The sequence below is a fragment of the Clarias gariepinus genome, chromosome 17 (assembly GCF_024256425.1).
Source record: "Clarias gariepinus isolate MV-2021 ecotype Netherlands chromosome 17, CGAR_prim_01v2, whole genome shotgun sequence".
NCBI classification, from domain to species: domain Eukaryota; kingdom Metazoa; phylum Chordata; class Actinopteri; order Siluriformes; family Clariidae; genus Clarias; species Clarias gariepinus.
In genome coordinates this window covers 21,278,228-21,304,208 of record NC_071116.1, presented here as the reverse complement: position 1 = coordinate 21,304,208, position 25,981 = coordinate 21,278,228, and the positions used below count along the sequence as shown (strand labels likewise).

Below are 25,981 nucleotides of genomic sequence, written 5' to 3'. Positions count from 1 at the left end.
CACACTCATCATTGATGCTCCTTAAAGCACATGTTGATTTCTTTAGTGTTATAAATCTATTTATATTAGGGTTCATTCCTGTTACCACCAGAGGGATGCTATTTTAGAAACACCTTGGATAGAATTTAATTTCACCTAATATAGTATGACTTTGTAATTCTCTTTTGGAGAGGCCAATTATGGAATGTAGGAGGTGCTGAAAATACAAGAATGAATATTTATGAATAAATATTTTTACCCTTTCCCTTTCTATGTAGCTACGTCTGCTAAAATGGGACTGGTTGAAACAAAACTAGCCATCATTCCAGGGGCAGGTAAGTCTTAGTTCATGTGTTTTAGTTTTTTTTTTTGTCTTAACAAATGGATGCAGTCAATCCCAACAGTTTCATATTAATGTAATCCTTTATAGCATTTATACTTTTATGACCTGTTATGCACTAAATGTAAAATTTTGTCCTTTTTTTTTTATTAGACTTGGTCTATATGGAACGTTTGATATGAATATGCTCTAAATCTAATATGCAGTCTTGTTCTTAGCCGACAGGAGTTGAACATGTTGTTTTCAGCTGTTGTAGCGCACTCAAGGTTCAACATCCTTCTAAAAAAAGATTTTCTACACGCAGTGGTTATTTATGTTACACTTTGTGGCCAAAAGTATGTGGACATCTGATGAATAACACATATTTTCCTTTTTTACTCAACATTACAAGTCACAGTTTGGACACACCTTGTTTTTTTTTTCTCCTTTTTTGATTTAATGAGTTCAAATTTAATATTTTTGGTTTTAACTGCCATGTCTTTGTTAGGCGTAGAGAGGGTCAACTACCCATCATTTGTTTTCCAACAGGACAATGACCCCAAACACACCTCTAGGTTATGTAAAGCCTATTTGTCCAAGAACGAGAGTGATGGAGTGCTGCATTAAATAACCTGGCCTCAATAATCACCTGGTCTAAACACAATTGAGATGGTTTGGGATGAGTTGGACTGGACTATTAGGGAATAGCAGACAAGAAGCACTCAACACCTCCTTTTTTGGTTATTTAACATGTTTTTAACAGTTTCTTTTTGTTGAGTAGATAATTTTATATTTGTTCAGTCATAATTTCATAAAGTCTTTAGTATTATTACACAATGTAGAAAACAATAAAAATAAAAGGAAAACGGAAAAATAAAAAAAAAGAACAGAAGGTGTGTTCAAACTTGTATTGTGCAAGAAGGTCTGTCATGCAGTCACTGCTCCAATTAAAGTGTTTGGTCAGGTTGAGGTCAACGCTTTGTGCCGACCTCTTTCTTTAACAAAGCCCTTTTCTGTCACCATTCTGTGAAAATTTTAAACACTTGTCCATAAAAATCTCTGTTAATAAGTTTCTTAAATGGTCAAAGCAGACAGAGACAACAATGCCATGGTCAAAGTCACAGAGATCACATTGTTCCACACCAAATTACTTTTCTTGTTCTGTATTTGCATGTTTTTTATTGCACTTTGTGGATGCCACATGGTTGCTGATTAGATGATGTACCCCAGCAGTAATTTTTCATGTTAAAATTAGGGCTGCAACAACGAATCTATTAAATCGATAAAAATCGATTACTAAAAGCGTTGGCCACGAATTTTATAATCGATTCGTTGTGACGCGTGATGCTGAGACATTTGGTTATAAAAAAAAAAAAAAAGTTTTGATACTTTGGAGGCGCTTGAGTAGGTAAAACTTCACTGTTTCTTTAGAATCCTCCAGGTAGTGCACTCTAACCTATTAACACATTTTCATTCTGTGTTGTCTGTGCTGAAGAAGTGAACTATTTGCTAAGCTTATTTAGAATAAATAAGGGGGGGGGGCGTAACACACTTGGAGGACAGCACTATCTGCTCCTTCCTCTAGCACAAGCTCACAGATTGGCTGTAGAGCCGTGATTAATGTGGGAGCACAAAGTAGCTCTTATCTCTCCCCCGTAAGAGAGCTCGGCCAATCAGCTCTCTCTAGACCTCCGGCTGCGAGAGGTTACAGCATCAATCGAACTCGCGATCTCCGAATGATAGGGCAAGCACTTTACCACCGCCCCTCGGAGGCCAGAAATGCAATTTTAAGCAAACTGACACCTAAGTATCGGAATAATATCGTAACAGGAGGTGACTGATGATTCCCATTCCTATGTGAATCACATTAGACTGCAGAGTCCTACTGTCCAATTGTCTTTGCTCCACTGTTTGTCTTTGTATGTTAATGAAGAATTGACACAATCTGCCTGCAACTGTTTGCTGAACATTCAGCAGTTTACAGCAGCAAACCAAACAACAGTTCCATAAGGTCATGTTTATGAATTGTGGGTTTGGAGGAAATGGGTCAATCCTTGTCTACTGCTAAGCATTATCTAAGGAATTTTTAATAAAGCAGGATTACTGGTTCTGTCGCTGCATCCTAAAAATAAATATATAACAAGCCACCAAACAGAGTCCTATCTGTTTCTGGCATCAAGACCTGAAAAATGAGTACCAAGAAAGCTGGAATGTTTTACATCCACATGTTGAGCAGTCATAACTATGAGGTGTGATTTACTCCTTTTTTTCATTGGGGTCGCTGGGAACACATTTTTGTAACACGATCACATGGAGATGACATTCAGCACTATGAGACTTTTAATAGGTTTAGGTTGAACACGGGGCCTCTGCCTTGTATTTTATCAGAGTTAAAAGGCCAGTGATCCTCATAGGCTGCGGTTTTGTGAACGATGCTGTTAATGTCAGGAAAGTGTCATGTTTTAATTAGACTTACAGTATGGCAGTGCTTCGTCTATTGACTTGGGTGCCGTCTTAAATGTATATCCAGGTGCCCTTTGTTTTTCCTTTCCTATTTTGCCTGGAGGATCAGGCTTGTGACATTTCAGCTTCTCCTCCTTGCAGCTTGCACCCTGCTGAACATCTTCCCAAGGAATTTATATTAAGTGGCACCATCATGTTGTGTGTTATAGCATTTTATAAGAACAGGTTGATATGGCATGTTAGCTGTTCATCTGGGAATAACATCTTGGCTTGGAAGCACTGTAGAAATGAATCATAGAGACTTTGTTTTTTTTTTCTAGTAGGGATTTTGCTTTTCATTCATTTATTTTTTTTTTTTCACCTTTGCATAGTGGGCGTTATGTTTGTAGCCTAGGCATTTTTTCTTGGCCAGCTCCATCTAGGGAATTCCCAGATGTTGTGAGATATAAGTTCCCCAGCAGATCTTGGGTTAATACACATCTAGCACGAGCTGCTCAGGGGCGTCCTAGTATAGTCCCCAACATCTAAGATCAACATTTACTGATTGCTTTCCTGGATTGATCTTATGCTGTCACAAAGTCCCAGCAACCCAAACCATGCATGTGAGCTTTGTCATTCGACCACCACGCTACCCACAGTTCGTGATCAGAGGTGAGCATGTTAGCATAGACTCACCAGCCAGGGAGCTATTTTCTACCCTGTTTTTCTCACAGCTTGGTCATTTTGCCAGTTTCCACCCACCAAGTAGCTCTCTCCTGTCATACAATAGTTTTCCAACCAGAAAGGGTGAAGGCTAGCACCTCCACGACTTGTGAAGCCAGTTTTATCTTTTCAAACTGCTGCTCATGCAGGGCAGCATAGGGCAGTTGGAACACACACAGACAACTGTGCTCTTCCGCATACATAAGTCCACAGATGTCATTAATTGGCTTATATCTCTGGGATTGACATGGGAATGAGTAATAATATCCCTGCCACCCAGAGTACCAGCTTGATTTGCTTTCCTGTAGTCTTGGCCCCTGCTTTTTTTTTTTTTTAATTCATGTTTGCAATTTCCCAATGAAGGGGTGATCATGTATCAAGTCTCCCTCAGATTTTTTTTATTAGTCTGTGTCTGTTGCCATGAGACAGCTAATTCTGTCAGGGCTAAACTTATAATCTTATAAACTCTCTCAGTGAATAAACATCAGAACATAGATCTGGTTGCTATTGGTTGCACTAGACACTCTGAAATATTACTGTCCATTTTTAGTTCATGAGCCCAAGCAAAGCCAGAGAGGCTGCCCGTTGCACCACAGGTTCTTTCCTGGATGTAACTGGGTCATCGGGGACTTGACATAGTGCCAGCTGTTTGCGTCTTATTCAACATGCTCTGGAAATAGAGCGAGGCCGAGATATTACCAGAAAACATTTTTCCTTTGGCGGATGAGCAGCCGAGTGCCCTGGAATGAATTTGCTCGCTGACCTGTTATTAAGCGCAATCCATCTGAAAGAGAAAACTGCCAAGTCTCTTTCTCCAGCCACTTTTATTCCCCTCCTTCTTTCTGTCCTTCTCCTGTTTCTTTTATGACTGTATTCCTTTTGACCTCATCACACAGGAGTTAATAACCCAGGAAGAGTGCCTTGTCTTACACCAGCCCTAGGCCTTTTTTGCCACCTACTCGCTGCATTGTTCTCTCGACAGGAAAGTCTTAGGAAAGTTCCATTTAGACACAGTTGAGTGATCTTTAAAGTTGAGTTATTAAGATATTTCAGTCATTGTTTTTACTAGCAAGGACAAAGAATTACATTGCTCACTTCCAGCTAATGCAATCTTGACATCATTGGAGGGCAGTTATCAGCGTTGTAATTGTGTGTGTGTGTGTGTGTGACTGTGTGCTCAGAGTCACTGATCCCGAATGACGTTTTTGGGAAAAATGTGCCCTAATGCCTTGTCTTGTGGTTTTATTCTGTGAAAAAAAAACCTTTTTTTTTAAGGTTATTTTTCAGAAAAGCTTGGAAAAAAACATGCAGAAATTTGATAGCACTTTTCCACTGGACATCAGAAAAACAAGGGCTGCAATCTCTTATTAACTCAATTTTACAGTACAGATGAACAGAACAGTACAAATCCATGATGAGTAACCATTCTGAATATAATGATCCTTTCTTCGCCCCGATACCACGAGTAGCAAACGCGGAAGAGCTAAGAATACTTTGGGTTAATGATTAGTTGTATATGATTATCCTTATAGCATTTCTGGATTGAATCACTTCTCTATCAGATAGTGTTTTACTGCAACCTTCAGTAGTGTGGTGACTGTCTGCCAAAGATTCTTTGGCTTTACAAATGTACACCTTTTTTTTTCTTTATGACTAGCGTTTACCCGCCTCTGACTAGCATTAATACAGCTTTAAAATTAGCTAAAGTTATTCCTAGAACGACCTCCCAAGAACTCAGATTTCCTTTTTTTCCCAGATCAAACTGTAGTGTGTGTATTCTATGTTGCGCTGCTTTATCTGTGTGCATGTTACCACAGTTTACTGTATCCAATCACATCGTCTCTTTTGTTAGCCAGTTGATCAATTAAAGTTAAACATGGACAATTTTTGAAGCGTAGAAATGACAGCCTCATCCTGCCGATGCCGTTGTTCTATAAATTCATCCTACCCATCAGTCTTTCCTACCCACCTTTTCCATCCATGCACATACTAAAAATACATCGCTGCTTTAACTCCTCACCCATAAATCCAAGCTACTACTCCCAGCTACATGTTGGTTCATGTTTAGTATTGAGTTTTATATTAATATTTTGTGTTTTATTGTATATTTATTCGCCTGGTTAATTTACCAGTCGACTAGCAAACTATTGGATATTGTTAAATCCACTTGTCAGAACATGCTACCAATATTAAACAAATAGAATGTAAAACAAAACAACATGTCACAAAGTGCTACCAGTATTTGCAGTGCTACCACCATGCAAAACTACAGGTATGAGATATTGAGAAACAAGTGTGGACTGATATAATTATAAACTTTTGCTGCTGATAAGAAATTCTGGCTGAGTAGAAAAAAATATAGAACACTAAAAAGCAAAAGACCTCGAAAAACAAAGTGGAAATAAAAATAACATAAAACTGTCTTGTTATAATATTCTTTTATTACAAGGCTAGGCAAATACTGATGTGATTTATAGCTTTTATGATTCAGATTTTTTTCCTCAATGAAATAGAATTTGAAATGGATTGTTCGTTTTTTTTAAATGGTTGCTGATGTTAAAAAATATTTCCTACTCTCTTTCATTGTTTTATAATCTTAGGACTTCAGCTATTTTTATGCATTTTATGCGATTGTTTAACAATGAATTTGGTGCAATGCAAATAAAACAGTTTTTAACAACAGAATTGTTGTTGGTCGTTTGGGCTGCTCCCGGAAAGGGGTCGTCACAGCGGATCATCCAGTTCGCACATACAAGCTTGGCACAGGTTTTTACGCCGGATGCCCTTCCTTAACGCAACCCTACCATTTTATCCGGGCTTGGGACCGGCACCTCATCCAGTGGCTGGGAATCGAACCCAGGCCTTCTGCATAGCAGGCTGAGCCACAGATGCTCAGTTTTTAACAACAGGATATTACATTTACAAAAGGCAGTCTAAACTCATTTTAATTGTGCTATAGCATTTCCAGTGCTGTTTCAGATGCAAAAATAATGGCTACACCCAGTAAAGTTTGAACTCTTAGATGAGGTGGTGGAATTCACCATGGAGAAATGCAAAAAAAAAGGTTTTGAAGGTTCAAGCTGACTCATAATCATGTGCTGTTTTGTCTGCTGACTCAAGATACATTTAAGAATGGACTGTGCATTCTCAAAGCTATTCCTTATTTTTTGTATCTGGAGAAAAAATGACAACCTTAAAAAATAAAAAAAATATTTTGGGGAACTTTTTTGGGAACTTGAATATGCATTGCAAGTTTTAAGGCTGTTTTTCTTTTTTTTGTCAGAACACTAATAAAGCTCTGACAGAGGCTTGAATGCAGCAGAGACATGAGGTTTATTTAGCAAGGAATGATTAAGTTTCCCCTAAATATGTTCCACCTGCTGTTTCAAAGATACACTTTGTGCAGAGACGCAAACGAACAATCACAGACTGAGGAAGGCCCCAGAACTAAATAAGTGGCGGTTAGTTCTTTTTGGAAAATTGTGCACACTGTGGTGAACAAACTGAAACCACTGTGTCTTTCTTGCGCAAAAAGACATCCTTTTTTTGTTTAAACTATACCGGTTTTTAACAAACAGTCCAGTATCATGCCAAGCAATAGATGAGATCACCAGTAGAAGGAATTTATTATAACCTTCCTAAGTGCACTTATGACTGAGCAGCTTGTTGTAATCTTTCCATGGTCTGGGGTGGTGTAACATGTCTAGTAAGGGCATATCTGTCAGCTTAAGTGCATACATTACTTTATCATGGAGTCATTGCTGCTTTTGCCAGTAGCCTCTTTTCCAGTAACTTGGCATTCTTTCTAAGTATGGTTGGCATGATGAGACTAGGTTCAGACTATGGGCTTGGCCATCATCTGTTAGCATGCCTCAGGCACATGGGTTTGTGCAAGCACATGGGACATGTACAGCTCTAGAATCATTGGCAAAGGACGAGTAATTACCATCTTTAAAAAGAATAATACATTCAGTAAGAAATATTGTGTATTGACTGTTGTGAAATAACATTGAGTCTCCTGTTCTGTTTATGGGACGAGGCATTAATTGTTTTCCTTTGGATTGTTTCCACCGATTTCCTCCCTAATTTACTTGTGGTCAATTCCCACTCATCTTTAGAACACTCCCCATCAAGGCCACAACTGTCAACCAAGACTATCACCAACGAAGACCATCACATGTTCCTTCTGAGTCACGTGAAGCAAGCCGACTCTATCTTTTTTAACTGCTTGCACTGTTGGGACCGACGTAAAACGCTTGGAGGATAGCGGTATTTTGCTTGAATAAGCTCACGTTGATGCGAGAGTGCCTCCCATTCCTCCTTTCTGAGAGAGCTCAGCCAGTCAGCTCTCTCATCACCCCAATCAGCATCACCAGGATTCAATAATCCGTTACCACTCTGCCATACGGAGTTGTCCACTTCTGTCTTTAAATCAGACTTTAAATCAGAGGCCAATTCCATTTTAAATCCAAGGTCAATGCAAAGCATTGATTTTATTTGTAAATTATCTTGTTGTAAGCTTTCTGTGGCCAACTTTTAACCTCCTGGCAGAGGTAACCAGGTATTGGGTTAAAATGTCTTGATCCCCAATGCATCACTGAGCTTCCTTCATGTATACTGTAGCAATGATAACGTGTTTTTCTTAGTAAATACTTTTCTTTTTGTCATTAATATGCCTCACCTGACCACATCATGATTTCTGGGTCAACTTCTGTATGACAAACTGCAAAGTTGCATTTGTTTTTAGCATGTTGTTATGAAGATAAATCTGAACTATACAATTATAAAACTCCAACATAAAATAAACTATGCGATTCTACAACTTTTTTACTCTTCTTTAACCATCCTTCCCTCTGTGTTGGAAAACTCAAAAGTCCAAATCCTGACAAATTTATAACAGTTAGACTTTAGAAATGTTATGTTATACGCTGTAATTTTGTCTAATGTATTTATATAACATAACTTGAGTTTAGTATGCAAAAAAACAAGAACCTGTCCCTTGTTTGTTAGAAAAAAAAAAATGTTTTTCCATAGTATGGATGGGCTTAGCAAGTTCAAGGTTGCTGGTATGGCCTCTAAATTCCCTAGATGAAATGCACAGGTCAAACAAGACCGATCCATGGAGGTCTCACCCTGCAACTCATAACACCCGAAGGATCCTCCACAAGCCTCCCAGTGCCAGGTCTTGTGCAGTCATGCTCCTAGGGCCTGACCTGCCTTGGTGGTAGAAGTGAAACCTACATATTAGTGGCTTAATGTTTTGCATTGTAATATTATGGCTGATTGGTGTGTGTGTATGAATGTTAAATAAAAAAATAAATAAATCAGTACTGTGAGCATAAAGTATTAGCCTGATGTTAAGTATATATTTACAGTAGCTAAAGCATCTGTTATCTTTGCCTTTGAAGCATGGACTTGATGCTCGCTCTGTATTATCTCCCCAAGAAAGTTTTTTTTAGGCTAATAGTACTCTTAATCTGTGACCTTGAAACATTATCAGAATATATCTATTACTAGAGACTTTAAAGCACTTCCGTAATTGCTTGGTTGTGAAGTCACCTGTCTAAAGGCACTTTTAAGAGTATTGTGTTTGAGTGCATTTTTTTTTTTTTTTTTAAGGGAAATTCTAATAAAATTGTTTTTGCAATACCAAAGATAAATAGTTTCTCCTTTTGTTAGAATGAAAATCTTTTGTTACTCTGTTTAATTTTTTTGCTCATTTTATTGAAGTATGAAGAATGTCGTTAATTATGGAGCATTTTGTGCAAGAAAGCGTAGCGGAGACGTAAGCGTTTTTTGTGTGTGGTTTAATGTGGTTTTGTATCTTTAAAAAAAAAAGCATAGAAGAGCTAAAGAGCTAGCCGTTTAGGTCAGCTACATTCAACCTGGTTTAAAGTTGACTCTAGACTCTAGGATTTTTATTTCCTTTTTTGTTTTTAGTGTACACATTTTAAAAATCGCTAGACGAACATCTAAAGTAAACCTAAGAGTAGTGGATTGGACGTTTGACCCTAACGAGAATGTGGTGGTAATTTTTGTGCCTTTTTTTGTGGACTATACTAGTAGTAAACAAGGTTTTGGAGATGTTAATATTAAACGATCACTAGGTATGTTATGTTCTTTCTCCTTGTTCTCCTTGTTGGCATTGGTTAGGTGTTGTGCTATGCTTTTTTTTTCCCCCCTCATCTCTCACCCACTTCCTCTTACCCTGACCTTGAATTTGCTAACCAAAATACTATAAGACAAAACAGACTTGAGGTTTTATCAATATACGTGGTGAAGTATAATCAATGTCTGGATAAACAGTAGAACAATAAAGTATCTTTTCTAAGAAAACAAAATGTAAGCAAAGCTCCTCTTTGCCTGGGAGAAAGTGGGTTCTTGGTAGTTATCCACCAAGAGGATTTTAAAAAAGCATTTCTGTTACCTATTGCTATCAACGAACTGACTTAGACACTTCTGAGGAATAATCTGCAGATTCTGGGTTTGCCAGAGTTGATAAGAACATATGTGGAACTGCAAATGTGAATGCATTTCATCATTCTTCCTGTGTGGACAATAGCTGAACAGATAGGTGCGTTAATTAGCAATACAATCAAAGGCTCTCTGTCAAATCTGATATTGTATAAGAATGTGCAAAACCTCTATTTGCAAACCCACTCTCTGTCTTATAAATGAATTCCTTGTTATTCGTGTGACTACGAGAGAAATTGAAATGCTCCTTTATTACGCTTGACATATTTCTGTGGTCACACTTCTGCAAGTTCATCCAGATTCGTGGAAATGAAACGGCTCTAGTTTCTGAGATGATGTTATTTTTAATTCTCGGTTAGACTGAAACTACTGGGGCGGAAGTCTTGACGTACTGTGGAGATCTCAGGGCATTTATCTAAATTTAATTTTTTTCTTTCTTTTTAAAAATCACTAATCCAAGTACGATTTTCCTCCTATCCTTCCTAGTCAGTGAAGGTGTTTTGCAAATATGTATTTAGGGATGTTCTGGATTTTTGTTCTGGATTTTTTAGTTTCATGGTAACTTGCCATTTAAGTAAGTAGTAGATGTTGTGTATCCCCTATTTTTGGTATGCTTTTCTGGGCACAGGCTTTAGGATCTTGATTGGACAGTTGGATCTTTGTACCTCAGTGCATATGTAGTTTCATGCAGTGGGTTCCAGTGTTATATTTTCCAGGGTATGAGTTAGTTTGGTCACTGAACTGAAAAAACATTCTTTGGAATCCTGTCTTCTTCAAAAATGTTGTATAGAATATTTATGCTGAGTAAAATTTACCAGACTCTCTAGTGAAGCTTGTGCATGACTTAAAGCCATGCCATTAAGCACACTTGTACCGTAGACCCTGCACAGGTTCATGCGAGGCTTGGAGCCTATGCCAGGGGACCTAGGGCACAAAGTGAGATGCACCCTGGATGGGGTGCCAATCCATCACAGGGCACAAAAACGCATGAATTCAGATCAGCCTAATCTGCATGTCTTTAGTACCTGGAGGAAACCTGGAAGAAAATGCAAACTCCACACACAGACTTGAGGGTGGGATTCGAACCCTCAACAGTGGGGGTGACCCAAAGAAAATTTAATAAAATCAGAGATAAAATTGTATCTTGATCAGAAATCAGAACTTGTAATGAACACACGAGATTGTTGGTCGGACCTGTAGTTGCTCAAGAGTGTGAGCACATACCTAATCTCATGCACAACTTGACTAACTGTTCTAAGGAAAACTGCAATTGCTATCTTTATGTTTTTAGTTCAGTGGCCAAACACATTCCTTCCTGTTTTGTCATGCTAAGCTACCATATTGTTAGATTAAAAGGGCACATTGGTTAACTTTTAAACGATTGAATCAAGCTGTTCCACATAACCGAGGGAAAAAAAAACATTTCTTGTATGCACCTGGATTTGTGACAGAAATATGCCTACGATCCACTGGCCTACTTCCTTGTTTTTTCCCCACATCACTGTTCGCCTGGCCTAGATCTTGAACAGGGTTGCAGCAGTGGCTCAAAAACACAAAACCTCTTCAAGTAGCTCGTCTAAACGGATGTCCTAGTACTGAACACAATACCAGCTGTTATTTTAAGCCTAAGGGATTGTGAGACCTGAGATTTTACCTCACAACATTTCAATTAAGGCGATACTTTGCTGTTAAGATCTCGTTTTAAATTTAGTCTGAGTTTGATGGGTGAACGATAATAATAGATAGCGGTTCTGGCTGGCAGCCACACTGGATGTCTAAATAAACTTAAGGTATAATATCTTATAATGATCTGAATGGTTTAGCTCTGGGTGCCAATATAGTCCATCCTGAGCAGTACAAGCAGGACTACTGTTAGTCTTATTGATTACTCACAGTTTAGCCAGAGGAAAGTATTTTGGAATAGTACCTCAGAGAATATAGAAAAAAGTTTTATAAACATTCTTAAATTATAAAAATAATTGATTGGCTGTATTTGTAATATCTTTTCTATTTACAGTTTTGAGGCCTCTTGTTTTGTTCATTATTTCAACACCTCAGGGTTTTACTAGTAATCCTAGGTTTACTAATGGGGTCCTGAGAGAGAATCCTCTTTTGTTTCTTTCGCATAATATTGAAAATGAGGAAGATTTGGTTTTGGAACATTACTAGGAGTCACAGTAAAGACAAACCACATTTAAAATTAAAGGGTCCGTGTTATTTTGGTCTTTTTACTATACTGAAATACTGCACAACAATTCTGCAACTACTTTATGGCAACAGTGACCATCAGATTAATGACATCATGCATTCAGTTTTTTCTTTTTTTCAACAGCTTTTGGTACTCGCCCAGTTGTGTGCTACCGATTATGCATGAAGTAGCTATCTAGCCAAAGTCTGCTAACGTCTGGTAGTAGAAGTCCCTGCATTTTGTTGCACAGTATACTTTAAACAGTTCGCCCTGCTCCATGATGAGGGAATGATGGTTGAGCAGAAATTAACAAAATTCCCTCAGAACACTGTGATGTCACCAACGCAGACATCACTCTCTCCATGCATTACTATAAAGGATAATGTTGTTGTTATTATTATTATTATTATTATTGCTTATAAGTAATCTACATATATTGTAAGCAGTAAGTCATTAATATTACATAGGCTTTTAATCTGCATAGTATTTATCTCTTTAGTACTGACATGATCCGCCTTGCACATTAATTCGATCAAATTTGTTCCCAAATTATATTCATTTCAATAGTACATGCTTTATAATGTATCGAATTTTGTTCCATATTTACTCAGTATGTTATTTTTAAGTGTGAAATTTTCACAGTAGCAGCAAAAGGTATCCAAGGTGCTTATGTTACCAGGGTAACCTGTTGCTTCCACTGTGGAAATTTCACACTTTCAAAACTTGTAATAATGATAACATCTGTCTGCATAAGTTATGACTGTGGGCTTACTAGATTATTGGAATTTCATGTTCTATTAATGCATTGTTAATTTACACATTAATATTTTTTTATGAAAGATAAAGCACACATCCATATAAAAATAGCCTGTCTATCAAATGTTCCAACCAAAATTTGACACATTTCATTGATAAAAAGGAGCAGATGATCAAGAAATGATGTTATTAATAATTTGGATTCATCGATAGAAAGATGCAAACCGCTTTGTTACCAGACTGGGTCAAATGGGTCCAAATATAGAAAAGTACTGGTTGAACGAAGTCCAAAAATAGATCCCTGAGATAGATGGTGATGCATCCTGTTAAAAAGTAGGCCAAATACACGTGACACTGCAAAATAAACTTGCCATTTCTGCATAAATTGGTATTTGTGTAATAAGTAGTCGCAGAAAGTCTTAAATGAACTCCGATATTGCAAACAGTCTTTGAAGTTTAATGTGGCATTTAGTATTTTATATTTTCCCATAAAAATGGTATGATACAGCCACGGAACATTACTTTAAGGAAGGGTTGACCATTTTTCCCAAATCATCTTAACATCTGTGGTAAGCAGTCATCCATCACGGCAGCTTCCATCACGTTTAATGCGATTCGAGGAGCTAATACACCCGAGACCACGAAGATCGATTACATCATTCACACAACTGACATGCTCTGCATATCTAATATAGGAGCTGTTCATACAGAATAGTTTGTGTTTAAGGGTTTTTATGTGAACATTTTTATTGTGTACAGAATCCTTGTTTTGATATTTTATAATGCGTTGTATTTTCCTTGTGTGCAAAAACACAGAAAACGTCACATATGCTAATATTCCATCCAGTCACCTTTAGCTTTGATTACAGCACACAATATGGCGGCAAGTTCATGTGTAAAAAATTATTCCCTTATACTCCCAGAATCACTCGTTCACAATTTGAGTCCTGTAATATGCCTATATATATATATATATATATATATATATATATATATATATATATATATATATATATAATGTATATATGTATGTATATGTATGCGTGTGTGTATGTATATATATATATATATATATATATATATACAGTATATATGTGTGTGTGTGTGTGTGTGTTTGTGTGTGTGTATATATATATATATATATATATATATATATATATATATATATATATATATATATATATACAGTGAGGTCAAGGCTGGGTCTTCCAACATGACAATGACCCAAAGCACACAGCCAGGCAAACCAAGGAGTGGCTCTGTAAGAAGCATATGGACTATTTAAAATGAAAATAAAAGGTCTTTGAGGGTCAGAAATTTGGCTGATAAGCAAGTGATCAAATACTTATTTGACACGGTAATTCACAAATAAATTTGTTAAAAAAATCATGCAATGTGATTTTCGGATTTTTCTTTTTAGATTCTGTCTCTACACCTATGCTGAAAATTGTAGACCCCTCCATGATTTCTAAGAGAACTTGTGATCAAATATCAAATTGACCTTACTGTGTGTGTATGTATGTGTATATATAGGCAGCACGGTGGTACAGTATATTGGTTAGCACTATAGGAATTGCCTTAAATTCCCATCTTTGTGTGCATGGAGTTTGCATGTTCTCCCCGTGCTTGGTGGGTTTTCTCTGGGTACTCCGGTTTCCTCCCACAGTCCAAAGATATGCAGGTTAGAATAATTGCTATTCCCAAATTGCCGTTGTATGTGAATGAGTGTGTGAGTGTGTGAATGAGTGTGTGAGTGTGTGTATGTGTGTGTTCCCTATACTCCGCAATGTGCCCAAAGTTTCCCGGGATGAGTTAAAGGCTCCAGCTTCCTGCCACCAGGTTTATGATAAGCGGTATAGTAAATTAATGAATGTGTATAGAGATAGATAAACACATTTATAATGAATTTAACGTGAATAAAGTTATGTAATTGAATAAAAAATAGCAAAAAAATCATTATCATAATCGACAATCATTATAAAAAATATCAATGAAAAATTAGAGAGAAAATAAACAAGGGTACCTGGATAAATGTTAATAGTTGTAATTATTGTTGTTTAGACATGCTGTCCTAACTTAACTCTAGATTGTCTTTCCATAAGTCATAAAATGTTATAAGTTGCTTAGAAATAGGCAGTTAAGATATAGTAGATCAGTCAACCGACAGAAGACATAAAGTCTATGTCGTCTGTTTCAAAGCTCTATAAATTGCCGTTGGGATAAGCTTCTTGCATAATGAGTAAGTGAAGTGAAATCCAGGTGTTTTGTAATCTGAGCCCTGTTTGTATGGGAGAGCTCAAGCGAAGCACATGATGACATCACCTACTCGTAAAGGGGAATGCAGAACTGTCATATATGTTCTGTTCAGACTAGTGCCTTTTAATTCCTTAAACAAGGTGTCAAAACACCTTCATAGGAGTCTGTTTCATATCCTTACAACTTGGTTTCCTTCCCGCTTCTCCTGTACAAGTGTGAGTGTGGATGTCCTTTCCACTTGTTTGAGACACTCTGTGAGTTCTTAGAAAGCCCTAAGATTCATCAAAAAAATCATTGGGGAAAGATATGTGGCATTAATGAACTCCATGCCACATGCATAAGCGCAGAGCATGAGCAGGTTAAAGTCTATGCTGATTACGTTCGGTTCCAGGAGCTGTCTTTACTCAGAAGTGGCAGAAGCACACAGCTGACATGCTCGGAGGTGGCACGCTCCTTTTTTTCTTGGCTGCCTTTGGACAGTTCTGGGAATGCAATATGTTATAATCGTCTCGCTGACTGGGCCATGCAGACAATTTCCAAACAGCTCAGGGCAAAGCTCCAGGTTAACCGCCCTGACGGTATATCATGCTTTCACAAACATGTCGAGACAGCAAGCTTTTTTTTTTATTTTTTACTTTCCAGATACATGCTGTAACTAGGATGGGGCCATTTTTCACGCTGACTACGACTGAGTTGTGATGCAAGGCTTTCCTCGAATCTCTTGCAAAATCTCTGCCATGTTAAGAAAAACCTGTTGCTTACACAGCGTTGCGTAAGGACACAAGTTCACTCGCTGGAACTTGTTAGATATCTTTATTTGTATGTGTGGCTAAAAGACTCCTCTGTACATAAAAGATTTCTGTGGAGGTTTTTGCCTCTCTGAATATGGGTAGTGACATTAATAGCTGAATCATGTTTGTTTTCTTTTCCTTTCCTGGCATCATCGTGACTCATACCTTTATAAAAAATACAAAAAAAAACTTCCTTGTCTGTAAAATGTACTTTTTAGTCAGTCCTGACTTGAATTAATGAACCCACATTCCTTTTCCACTTTAACTTTAACACTGTTATGTAATTGTCTGGACATTACAACTTGTTTTTTTTCCCCACTGGAAATGTCTGGAAACCATACAGTGTCTTCTGGAGAAAAAGTAAAAAAACCAAGTCACTCGATCCACATATCAGCGAGCTTTGCAAGCTGTGGCCAGATCTGGATGATTTAGTTTGATTTATTGTCAAGGCACTAAGAGAGAACTGATGGTTCACCATAGTGTGGTGAAAGTTAAAGGTTGCTTCATCGCTGAGCGTTTATGCAACGCGTCTCTGCATCTTCAAGTGTAAACACATTTTCCTCATGAACTTGGGTGAAAGTTGTGCAAGCCTGTCAAAAGACTAACCTGAGTTCAACTCGCGATGATGCGGCCTATGGTTTTAACAAAGTGCTCTGCAAATGACAGCCAATGCTCATGGTATAGTGATGAGTAGATTACTGGTAGAAGCGTGCGTACGGGAAATCTTATTCTGTTATCTGCTTCAATTTTAGCCATCTCATAAAAGATTAGTGCTGAAACTTACTTATCCATTAATATAAGCTGCTACATACTTATACGGTGTTTCTGTCTCTGAAGGCTGTAAATGATCTAGAAAATAGTCTCAAATGTTCATATACGCTGCCAGTCAAAGGTTTTGTATATCTGAGAGGTTTTTTTTTTAGTTTTTTGTACTATTACACAAAACTATTACACAAGTGCACTTGATTGGGGAAGTAGTTTATGTTACTTATATTTGTCTTACAGTTGATATTAGATGGTGTTAATTGGCTTGGTGCTACAAGTCCCTAATCAAAGTAATCCAGGTCAGAATTTCATTTAGATCTGCAAAATAATTTTTGTTTTGTTTTTTTCTTACATGTGCATGTACTAGTGAGATGAATAGTTTTGTTTTATTATTTTTTTGAACTGCTGACAATATTTCTCCTAAATTCAGAGTGACAAATGACATCATCACAGCACATAAAAATAACCCAAGATGCAGTATTTGTCGAGTTTTAATAACTTTAATAAAACAATATGCGAAACGTAAACAAATTGTGTTAATGCTTCGGCTAAACATTAAGAAATTAGTATATGGTAGAATGACCTCGATTTGCAATTACTCTTTTCATGCGTTTTGGCATGCTCTCCACCAGTTTGTCGCATTGCTGTTGGGTAACTTTATACAGTACCACTCTTTTGCAAAAAAGCAAACAGCTCAGCTTTGCTCATTGGTTCGTGACCATCCATCGTCCTTTTGATGACATTCCAAAAGTTTTCTGGAGTGAATTGCAGTGGTCTCTTATTTTTCTTCCAGGGCTGCTTTTCTCTCTCCATATTTAACAAATTGCATTTAATCCAATTGTTCTGTTTTCAGTGTAGTAGAGTTCAGCTGCAGTCTTTAATTATATTATGTTTGGGAAAAAAATGGTGCAAAATGTAAATGACCAAGTAAATATCTAATCTTTTAAGTTGCAAGCAACAAAGGTACTCAGGATGTGCAGATGAAAAGGAGAATTATGTGAAAATAAATTACTGAGATATAATAAAGGTGTTTATTTTCTTTATTTTACAATGACGATTGCTGAAAAGTAGGGATAGTAGGAAAACAATAATAAAAACTAAAACAAGTGTAATATTCGGAGTAAAGCATCCATCTGGCCTTTTCCACATACATAAACTCTATGGGACCTGCAGTGGGTCTCACTGCTTGGCAAGGGGAAGACTAACATCATCCTGTCCTATAGCATTGATGGGGCAAAGCCTTTCCCCAGTGTTAATATACAAGTGTTGATTGGTGTCTCGTGTGGAATTCAACCTGCCGTATCTACAGCGATTGGTTAGCAGGTATTTCTGGAGCTTAGCAAACGAGACTCCATCTCACCCTTGGGGTTGACATTATCTTATTAATCCAACTCAGGGAGGTGCGGGGGGGATTTGTGTTTCACCATGCTAATGCATTGATGTAATGGAGCTGACTCTGTGAATGTGCATGTCAGCAGGACAGTGTGGTTTCCACTTATCACAGAAGTTAAAAGCTTTCTCATGAGCACCCATTTGCTTTCTGAAAGATCACAGTTTATTTTTATTAGATCTCACAACCTTTTGTTTATTGGAACCAACTAGTCAAGGTGTAGATTGTATTCAAACACAGTTATTGAAACAGGTTTTGTATGTGTGTGTAGGGGGAACCCAGCGTCTACCGCGGACTATAGGAGTTTCCCTGGCTAAGGAGTTGATCTTTGCTGCTCGGGTGGTTGATGGTGCTGAGGCGAAAACACTAGGGTTGGTTAACCACGCTGTGGAGCAAAACAAGAGTGGGGATGCAGCTTACCTGCGAGCTCTGGAGCTTGCCCGAGAGTTCAACCCACAGGTACCTATCATCCAGCTCTGGTGCACTGCACAGTTTGCATGCTTTTTTAAATGAAATTTACAGGAAAGTGTAAGTGTATGGCAACATTCACATTACAACTCACATTGTGGAATTATTATTATTATTATTATTATTATTATTATTATTATTATTATTATTATTATTATTTGTCAGATCGGAGTTGACGTTTCATATAAAACATTACACAATGGCTTTTATCTGACTCTAATGTTGACTCTCTTGGTCAAAACAGCACGCATGCGCACACCCATACATCTTTGCTCACATCATCATGACTTGTCATTTCATTTGAAATTACCTTACACACTTTTCTACTTCTTTAGGTTCTCCCCAGTTTTACTTGGACAGATTCATTGTCACAAATATCTACTACATTAACAATTTCATCTTACTCCTCTGTCCTTCAGTAATAAAAGGGAATCCCCACGCTGACGGTGTTGAGTGAAGTTGTCGGAAGTCATATGACCGTGGATTGGATATACAGTACAGGTCAAAAGTTTGAACACACCAGTCAAAAGTTTGGATGCAAGGTTAAGAACATTCTAGAACACGACTGGATTTTTTTCTTAAACTATGAAATTACACATATGGCATTAGGTAGTTAAGTAACAACAACTGACAGTTGTTATTTTAAGACACGAAGGTCAGCTGTTCTGGAACAGTTCTTGCAAGAACAGCATTGGTCAGCATGGCGGCCTCATACCTCCAGGAGTTTTTATTCCATAGAGATTAAGCTGATTGATCTGCATTGTGTGTGCACTGCGATGGATTGGCACCCTGTCCAGGGTGTACCCCCTTGTGCCCAAAAGTCTTGCTCCAGTCTCCCGCCTTCACGACCTTGTACAAGATAAGTGGTATAGATGAAAAAAAAAGAACAGTATTGTCAAGTGCATTTGCAAAACTCGTGTCCCGTGATGAAACTGCCTCTTGCGAAGAACTTCCCAGGAAAGCACGAACAAAATTTACTTCTGCTTTATAGAAGTTCATTTAGAATTACCAGCCTCAAAAATCATCAAGCACACCTCAGATTAGTACAATTAACAGCACCTCAGGTTAGAGCCGTGAGGAATTTACAGAGTATAAGTAGCAAACATATCCTAATATCAGCCGTTCAAAAAAGTACAATGTCAAAAGACCATGGAATTAGGTGGTGTGTCCAACCTTTTTACTGGTAGTGTACATATATCCGATCTAGGACCGCATGCTAAAGTGAGGGTTTTTTTTTTTCCTTGAGACTTTAAGAAGCAGATCTGTGTTTTATTAGGGTAAAAAAATTTGACCGGTTCAAACATAATTGAACAGAGAGAGAGAAAAAAGCTACAGTGTGATTCCTACTGTGATCACGACTACAACTCTTGGCGGATTTGGAAAGACAAAGGTTTTAGAATGAAAATGAACATGGCATTCTGATATGGCATTTTTGATCATGTGTTTCACTACATTAATGTCGTAATAAAACAAAGTGGTGTGATGCGAATTAAATGATCTGGAAAGGAAACTGCATGCTTTTCTGATTACATTCTGTGCTTCTCCATTTAGGGGCCCATTGCAGTCCGGATGGCCAAATTGGCCATCAACCAGGGCATAGAGGTAAGATCATTGTTACATCATTGGTGATTTCTGAATTGGATAATTTGTTTATAAAATCTTAGATAAATTGTTAATTTGTCTTCATTTCCTCTGCATGCTTTTAACAAACTGGACAAATGGTGCATTAAGGATTCTAGTGCTTGATAAATGAAAAAGCCACATGTATGGGCTTCTAGCACTTGTCAGATAAAGGTTGTCTTTGTTTGGTTTTAGGAGAACCAAACTTGGTTATGCTGCTTTGCATGTTGATTGAGCTGTATAAACATGATGTTCCTACTTCTGGGTTCAGCTGCTACATAGCTGTATGTTGGAAGCCGGTGAGAGTCTGCTCTGTGACACCACCTTGAACCCAGGGGCTGATCTGTCAGAGCCATGAAGCCTTTGGGGCAAAGGAAGTCGTTAATTAAGCTGATGTCCTGACAAGTGTTGTCATTTTTGTCATTTCTGTCATTTTTCACATAGCGTTTATTTTTAAAACTATAGTAAGGAATTTGGACAACTGCACAAACAGTCGAGTGCGTTTAAAGATTGCAGATACTTTGGAAACTAGGCAGCTGGTAATGCTTACAATGCTGTAGGTTGGGATTTAGCCCAATACTCGACAGGCATTATGTAGTTTACTGCTTATCAAACATTAATTGAATTATAATAAGTAGAATCTAGACGTGGCTTTTGATGCGGTACATCTCAGATGCTCAAATATCATTATTTATAGCCTTCTATCTGCCAGGGTCAGGGATTTTAAATCCAACCCTTGTGAATTACAACACCTTGTATTATATAGAGGAGTTTTACTCTAATAATAGTGCTTAACTGATATTATCGTTCTATATATCCTATAAACCCGGAGCATTCCTGTGTGTAGAATAAGTGAATAAATTGGAATAAGCCATCTATATTTTATGTGGTATTATAAGAAAAATTATTACCATACTAATAATAACACAAATTATACTTTTTATTCATTTATAGAGGTGGCGTAGTAAATAGCACTAGTTTCATCCCACAGTCCAACGACATGCAGATTAGACTAACTGGCATTTCCAAACCCCTTAGTGTGTGAGTGGATGAGTGTATATGTGCTTGTGCCCAGCAATCAATTGGCACCTCATCCAGGGTAGAAAATGAGTGAGTAAGTTATAGTTAATGTTTGAAACATCTATGAAAGGAAGTTCCTGTTGTCATTTACTTTACAGCCACTGTAAACAGTCATTCCATCACCATTCTCTTTTTTTTTTCAGTTCAGTTACAGTAAAGTTGATGAGGGCAAACAGTGTGGCTTTTCCTTTCACCGAGAAAGTCTTGCATGGTGAAAACTGCCTATGTTAAAAATTTTGATTATTTATTTAACCTAGGAAGCACAGGACACTTTATCCATAAATGGTAAATAAATCATTTTCTGAAAGAGAAAAGTTTTTTATTAACTGAAAACTTCACTATATGAAAAGGTGCACATGTTTGACACATTCTGGGATATTTCAGTAAAACACCAAGGTAACTTATAAAACCTGATCATTTGTTGTTCCCTGTTGCCAGAAGAAACTTTACAGCCGGTGTTTAATATGAACAGGGAATTTTCATTACATTTATTTTATTTTGATGACATTTTTATTAAAAGATCTGTGCATATTACAAGAATTAAGCAAAAGTCTTAAAAGTTGTCACTGTAACTGTTTCCATAGTGACTGGGTGTTTCCTGTAAAACCGTTACAGTATATTATTATACAAACCTTCCATATGTCTTGACAAGCAACCCGTTGTTATTATGAGCAACAGTGACAAACCTAGCAGTATCCACCTTTTCTGTTCTTGCATTGCACTGCATTTTCTACATCTACATCTACATCTAAGCATTTGGCAGACGCCCTTATCCAGAGCGACTTACATTTTTTTTATCTCATTATACATCTGAGCAATTGAGGGTTAAGGGCCTTGCTCAAGGGCCCAACAGTGGCAACTTGGTGGTTGTGGGGTTTGAACCTGGGATCTTCTGAACCGTAGTCCAATGCCTTAACCACTGAGCTACCCCTGGCATTTTCATGTGTATGACTGGTTATTCAGCTTAGATTATTTACATTTCTTTGTTTTTTTTTCACTTTTACCCTCAGGTGGATTTAACAACAGGATTAGCAATTGAAGAGGCATGCTATGCTCAGGTATGCCCTCATTGCAAAACCACATGGTGTAAACATACTGAGTGTTAAAATAATTATGTCATGGGTCTGATTAGCATATAGCTTCATTTCAAACTCAATTACACTACCAATATAAGAATAGATGTTTAAATCATGGTCTCGTCATGGGACCAGTACATATCAGTAAAATATATTTACATATTGAGTCACTACTTGCAAAAACATGATTGTCTTGTTGTGTTACAAAATGCACTGAGACCCTTAGGACATAGTTTAACTAGTTGAATATTATGCAAACACATGCCGTAATATTCTGGCTTATTTATTAAAGAAATTAAATGTTTTTATTCATGGATTTTCATGCACTGAATACATTTGTCTTAAAGGAATCATCAAAATCAAGGTTACATTATTCATAGGCTCAATTGTGTTTATGCAAGTATTAAAATATTGATTGTAATTAGTTTATTATTTTTTTACACAACCATTTAAAGACCTCTGGCTTAACACTACACTAATGTGTAATCTCCTAGGTTATTCCAACCAAGGACAGGCTTGAAGGCCTGGCAGCATTCAAAGAAAAGAGACCCCCTCGCTTTAAGGGCGAGTAACCTGTGAAAAGTCTTCAGCAATTTGAACCGCTGCCTTCTGGATTTCCTTTCACTGCTACTGACAGAAGTCGTACAGAAAAGCACTAGCCTGCTGCCCCGTGCCTGCCTGACCAGCCTCTTGGCCCTCTGTCAAAAAAAGACAAGTGATCTAACTCACAAGTACTTGTGATGATGGAGGGAGAGAAGTCTACATGTCTGTCATGTCCATCACCTGTGAATGAAACTGCATGGCGTGTCTTTCTGTTCTTCTATTGTTTGTTACAGGTCTCTCATTTCGCCTTCCTTCCTTCGTTTTGTGTTGTAAATCTGTATCCGTGTCTTTCAATGTTCAATCAAGTGTTTCAAAATCCAAAACACTTCAACAAAAGACATAAACTAACTTGGTAACTGCTTAAAACAATGACAGAGCATTAAACAAGCCTGACTGCTTTTTCATGAAGTGTATGTTATGTATTATAAGGATATGTTATATAACTGACAGTGTCAATAATCCATAGTAATTGACTTGAGGTGATTTTTGTAGGAGGAAAAAATGCAATAAACATTGTCCAAAATTATATGTTTTTTATTTTTCTTGGATAAAAAGCACAAATTTGTTGTTAAAATTCTTTTTTTTAAGTTATTCCTGCAGTCCTCTTAAGTCTGGATTACGCTGATTGATGATATAAGATTGACATTTTCTTTAATTGCGCACTTGTACAGTGTGATATGTAATAATCCTAAAAGACTGTGGTACAGGGTGAAAAAATGAGCTTTAAATGACAGCCAGTAAGCCGAAGCCTTTTGGTATTGTTTGTCCCATCTCCTGGACCCATTGCATCATTCAGTCCAGGTCTGGAGTGAATTAAGAAAACAGTATGGTTCTTGAGTCATTAAATTGTGCCTTCTTTCTGGAACGTCCTTCCCACACACAGTAAGAAAACCACACCTAAAGAACACCGCATTCCACTTTCAAAAAGCTATGGCAAATCTGCAATCTATTTCAACCAGCCAGTCTGTCACAGGAAGCGGTTCTGCAGTTAAACATTAATACCTCATTCCACAAATTCATGTCTTATTTGGCTTTGGGATTCACATCTTTCAAAAAAAGAAAAAAGTTATGCAGTAGACATTAAAGAACAGGAAAAGTATGTAGGGCAAAGGTTCACTACTAAGAAACATAGTCCTGCACTTGCCAGTTGACTGAGGACAGACGTGGAAAAAAAAAAAAAGAAAAGAGAAAAGCCCAGTCTGGTGCAAGAGCTGCTGTGTCAGCCAACAGGAACGCTGCCCTGGGGGTCATAAGGGGATGGACTTCTGCCTCCGCAGCATTCTGGGAATGATTAAACCAGTGATGTAATGCTTATCTAATAAACCTCAATAACAGGAAAAAAGAGATGACTGGCAAATTGTACCACGTTTGCTGGTTACTCATGGTCTCCTCTCAGGCCTTTGGGACATCCTGCAGACGTTAACATGAAGTGAGTGACACCATATGCTGTTGTGGTGTAATGTTCAGCTTGTTTACTTCATTTTGCTGCACCACTGAAGATGTTTGAGTAATATTTAAAACTCCGGGATTGTCATCTCATGGAGCTTTTGTTTGAAATAGGGCTAATTTTAGAAGCCTAATTCTCCTTTAAATGGAGCCTAGTGTAGCTTTGCCACAATGCGAGTATTGTATGATGATCCTTTCACGCCAGGCTACGGCTGGCCCTCATACTCCTCTGGAATGATATGAGACTTTGTTTTAGGAATTCTCCCCACATCCCTTTTTTTTAATATAACTTCCATTCCCTGCCCACACGCCTGGCTCTTCTCCTGACATTTCACACATAGCGTGTCCTCACTCGTCAGCTTAGAGGTGTAACTGGCAGTTTCCCATCAGACTCGGAGACAGACGGATTGTTCTTCATTGAAGTGGTCTGGTGCGCCACACCTGAAGAAACCTCTGGAATGCGGCGAAAAGACACTGCAGAGCCGCTCGGGAGAAATGATAACAGGCCTCATATCATTCACACCTCCCGAAATGGGCTTTAAGTGGGTTTCAAAAGTACCAGGGTGATTTACTCGTTGTAATGCTTGGCTACGAGCTCTGAAAAGAGAAAATGCTGACTGTGTGTCTGCGGCCTGCGATCAATTCTTTTGTTGTGGTTTGTACGGCTTATCTGGCCACGGTGTCCAAAAACCCTCTGCACTGTGTGGTGGGTGTGTGGTACTGCTTTGACTAGCTGGGACGTTCGCTTCGAATGAGTTCGGATCAACGCTGTCTGCCTGAATGTTGCCTAAACAGAAAAACTTTCTACGTGGTTCTTCTTCTTTTTTTTCTTGTATAAAAAAAAAAGCGTGTGTCAGACTTGGCCTGTTTGGGTGCCCTAGTTTTTTCTCTCAAGGTAACTACTGTACACGACGTGGGACTCAAATGTTCTGACCCGGTTCTCATAAACATTTGATATCTGGTTCACGTGCATGACGAAGGTAACGTGCGTGTATTCATTTAATTCCCACAGTGAATGAAAATCCCTGTCCTTTACAGACGCATGCTGCATAGACCCATGACCCATTATTATATATATATATATATATATATATATATATATATATATATATAATTATTATTTTTTTTTTGTTAATGCAAACTGAAAGAATAAAGCGGTGCACATAACAATGCCCCCCTTTTTTTTTTCAATTTTTTACCCATAATATATTAATCTGGCCACGTCTGCACCTCACTCAAGGCTTTGTTTAAAAAAGAAAAAACACAAAACTGGTCTTGATATCCACTGCGTGTGTCTGGAAACACGTGTGGTCTCATACCTCACGTGTTTCCAGACACGCAGTGGATCTCTAGACTAGTCAAACCCACTTGTTTTATAGGAAAAAGGACTTAGTTTTGTGCTGATTATTGATGTCCACATGAGCTGCGTCAGTTTCTCAGTAAGACGGCTTAAATAACTTCCTCCTGCCCTTCCCTCCTACTTTCCTAAGAACGATTGACAAGTGCTGTAGTGTTCTGTATTTCTGCAAGGCTGTGCCAAAAAGGGTCAACTCTTCATCGTTGTATTGCACCACAGGCTTGCTTCAGACACATGCACGCACACAA

The 25,981-nt window shown here is 37.8% G+C and overlaps 1 protein-coding gene across 1 annotated transcript in view; it reads left to right on the top strand.

Moving 5' to 3' along the window:
• Positions 1-23,456, top strand: part of auh (AU RNA binding protein/enoyl-CoA hydratase) — a 29,232-nt gene extending 5,776 nt beyond the window's left edge. The window contains exons 6-10 of the mRNA XM_053516495.1: positions 258-314; positions 18,355-18,542; positions 20,103-20,153; positions 22,262-22,309; positions 22,822-23,456. Of these exons, the coding sequence (XP_053372470.1) occupies positions 258-314; positions 18,355-18,542; positions 20,103-20,153; positions 22,262-22,309; positions 22,822-22,899 (422 nt within the window). The 3' untranslated portion in view covers positions 22,900-23,456. The remainder of the gene's footprint in view (positions 1-257; positions 315-18,354; positions 18,543-20,102; positions 20,154-22,261; positions 22,310-22,821) is intronic.
• Positions 23,457-25,981: the final 2,525 nt, after the last annotated feature.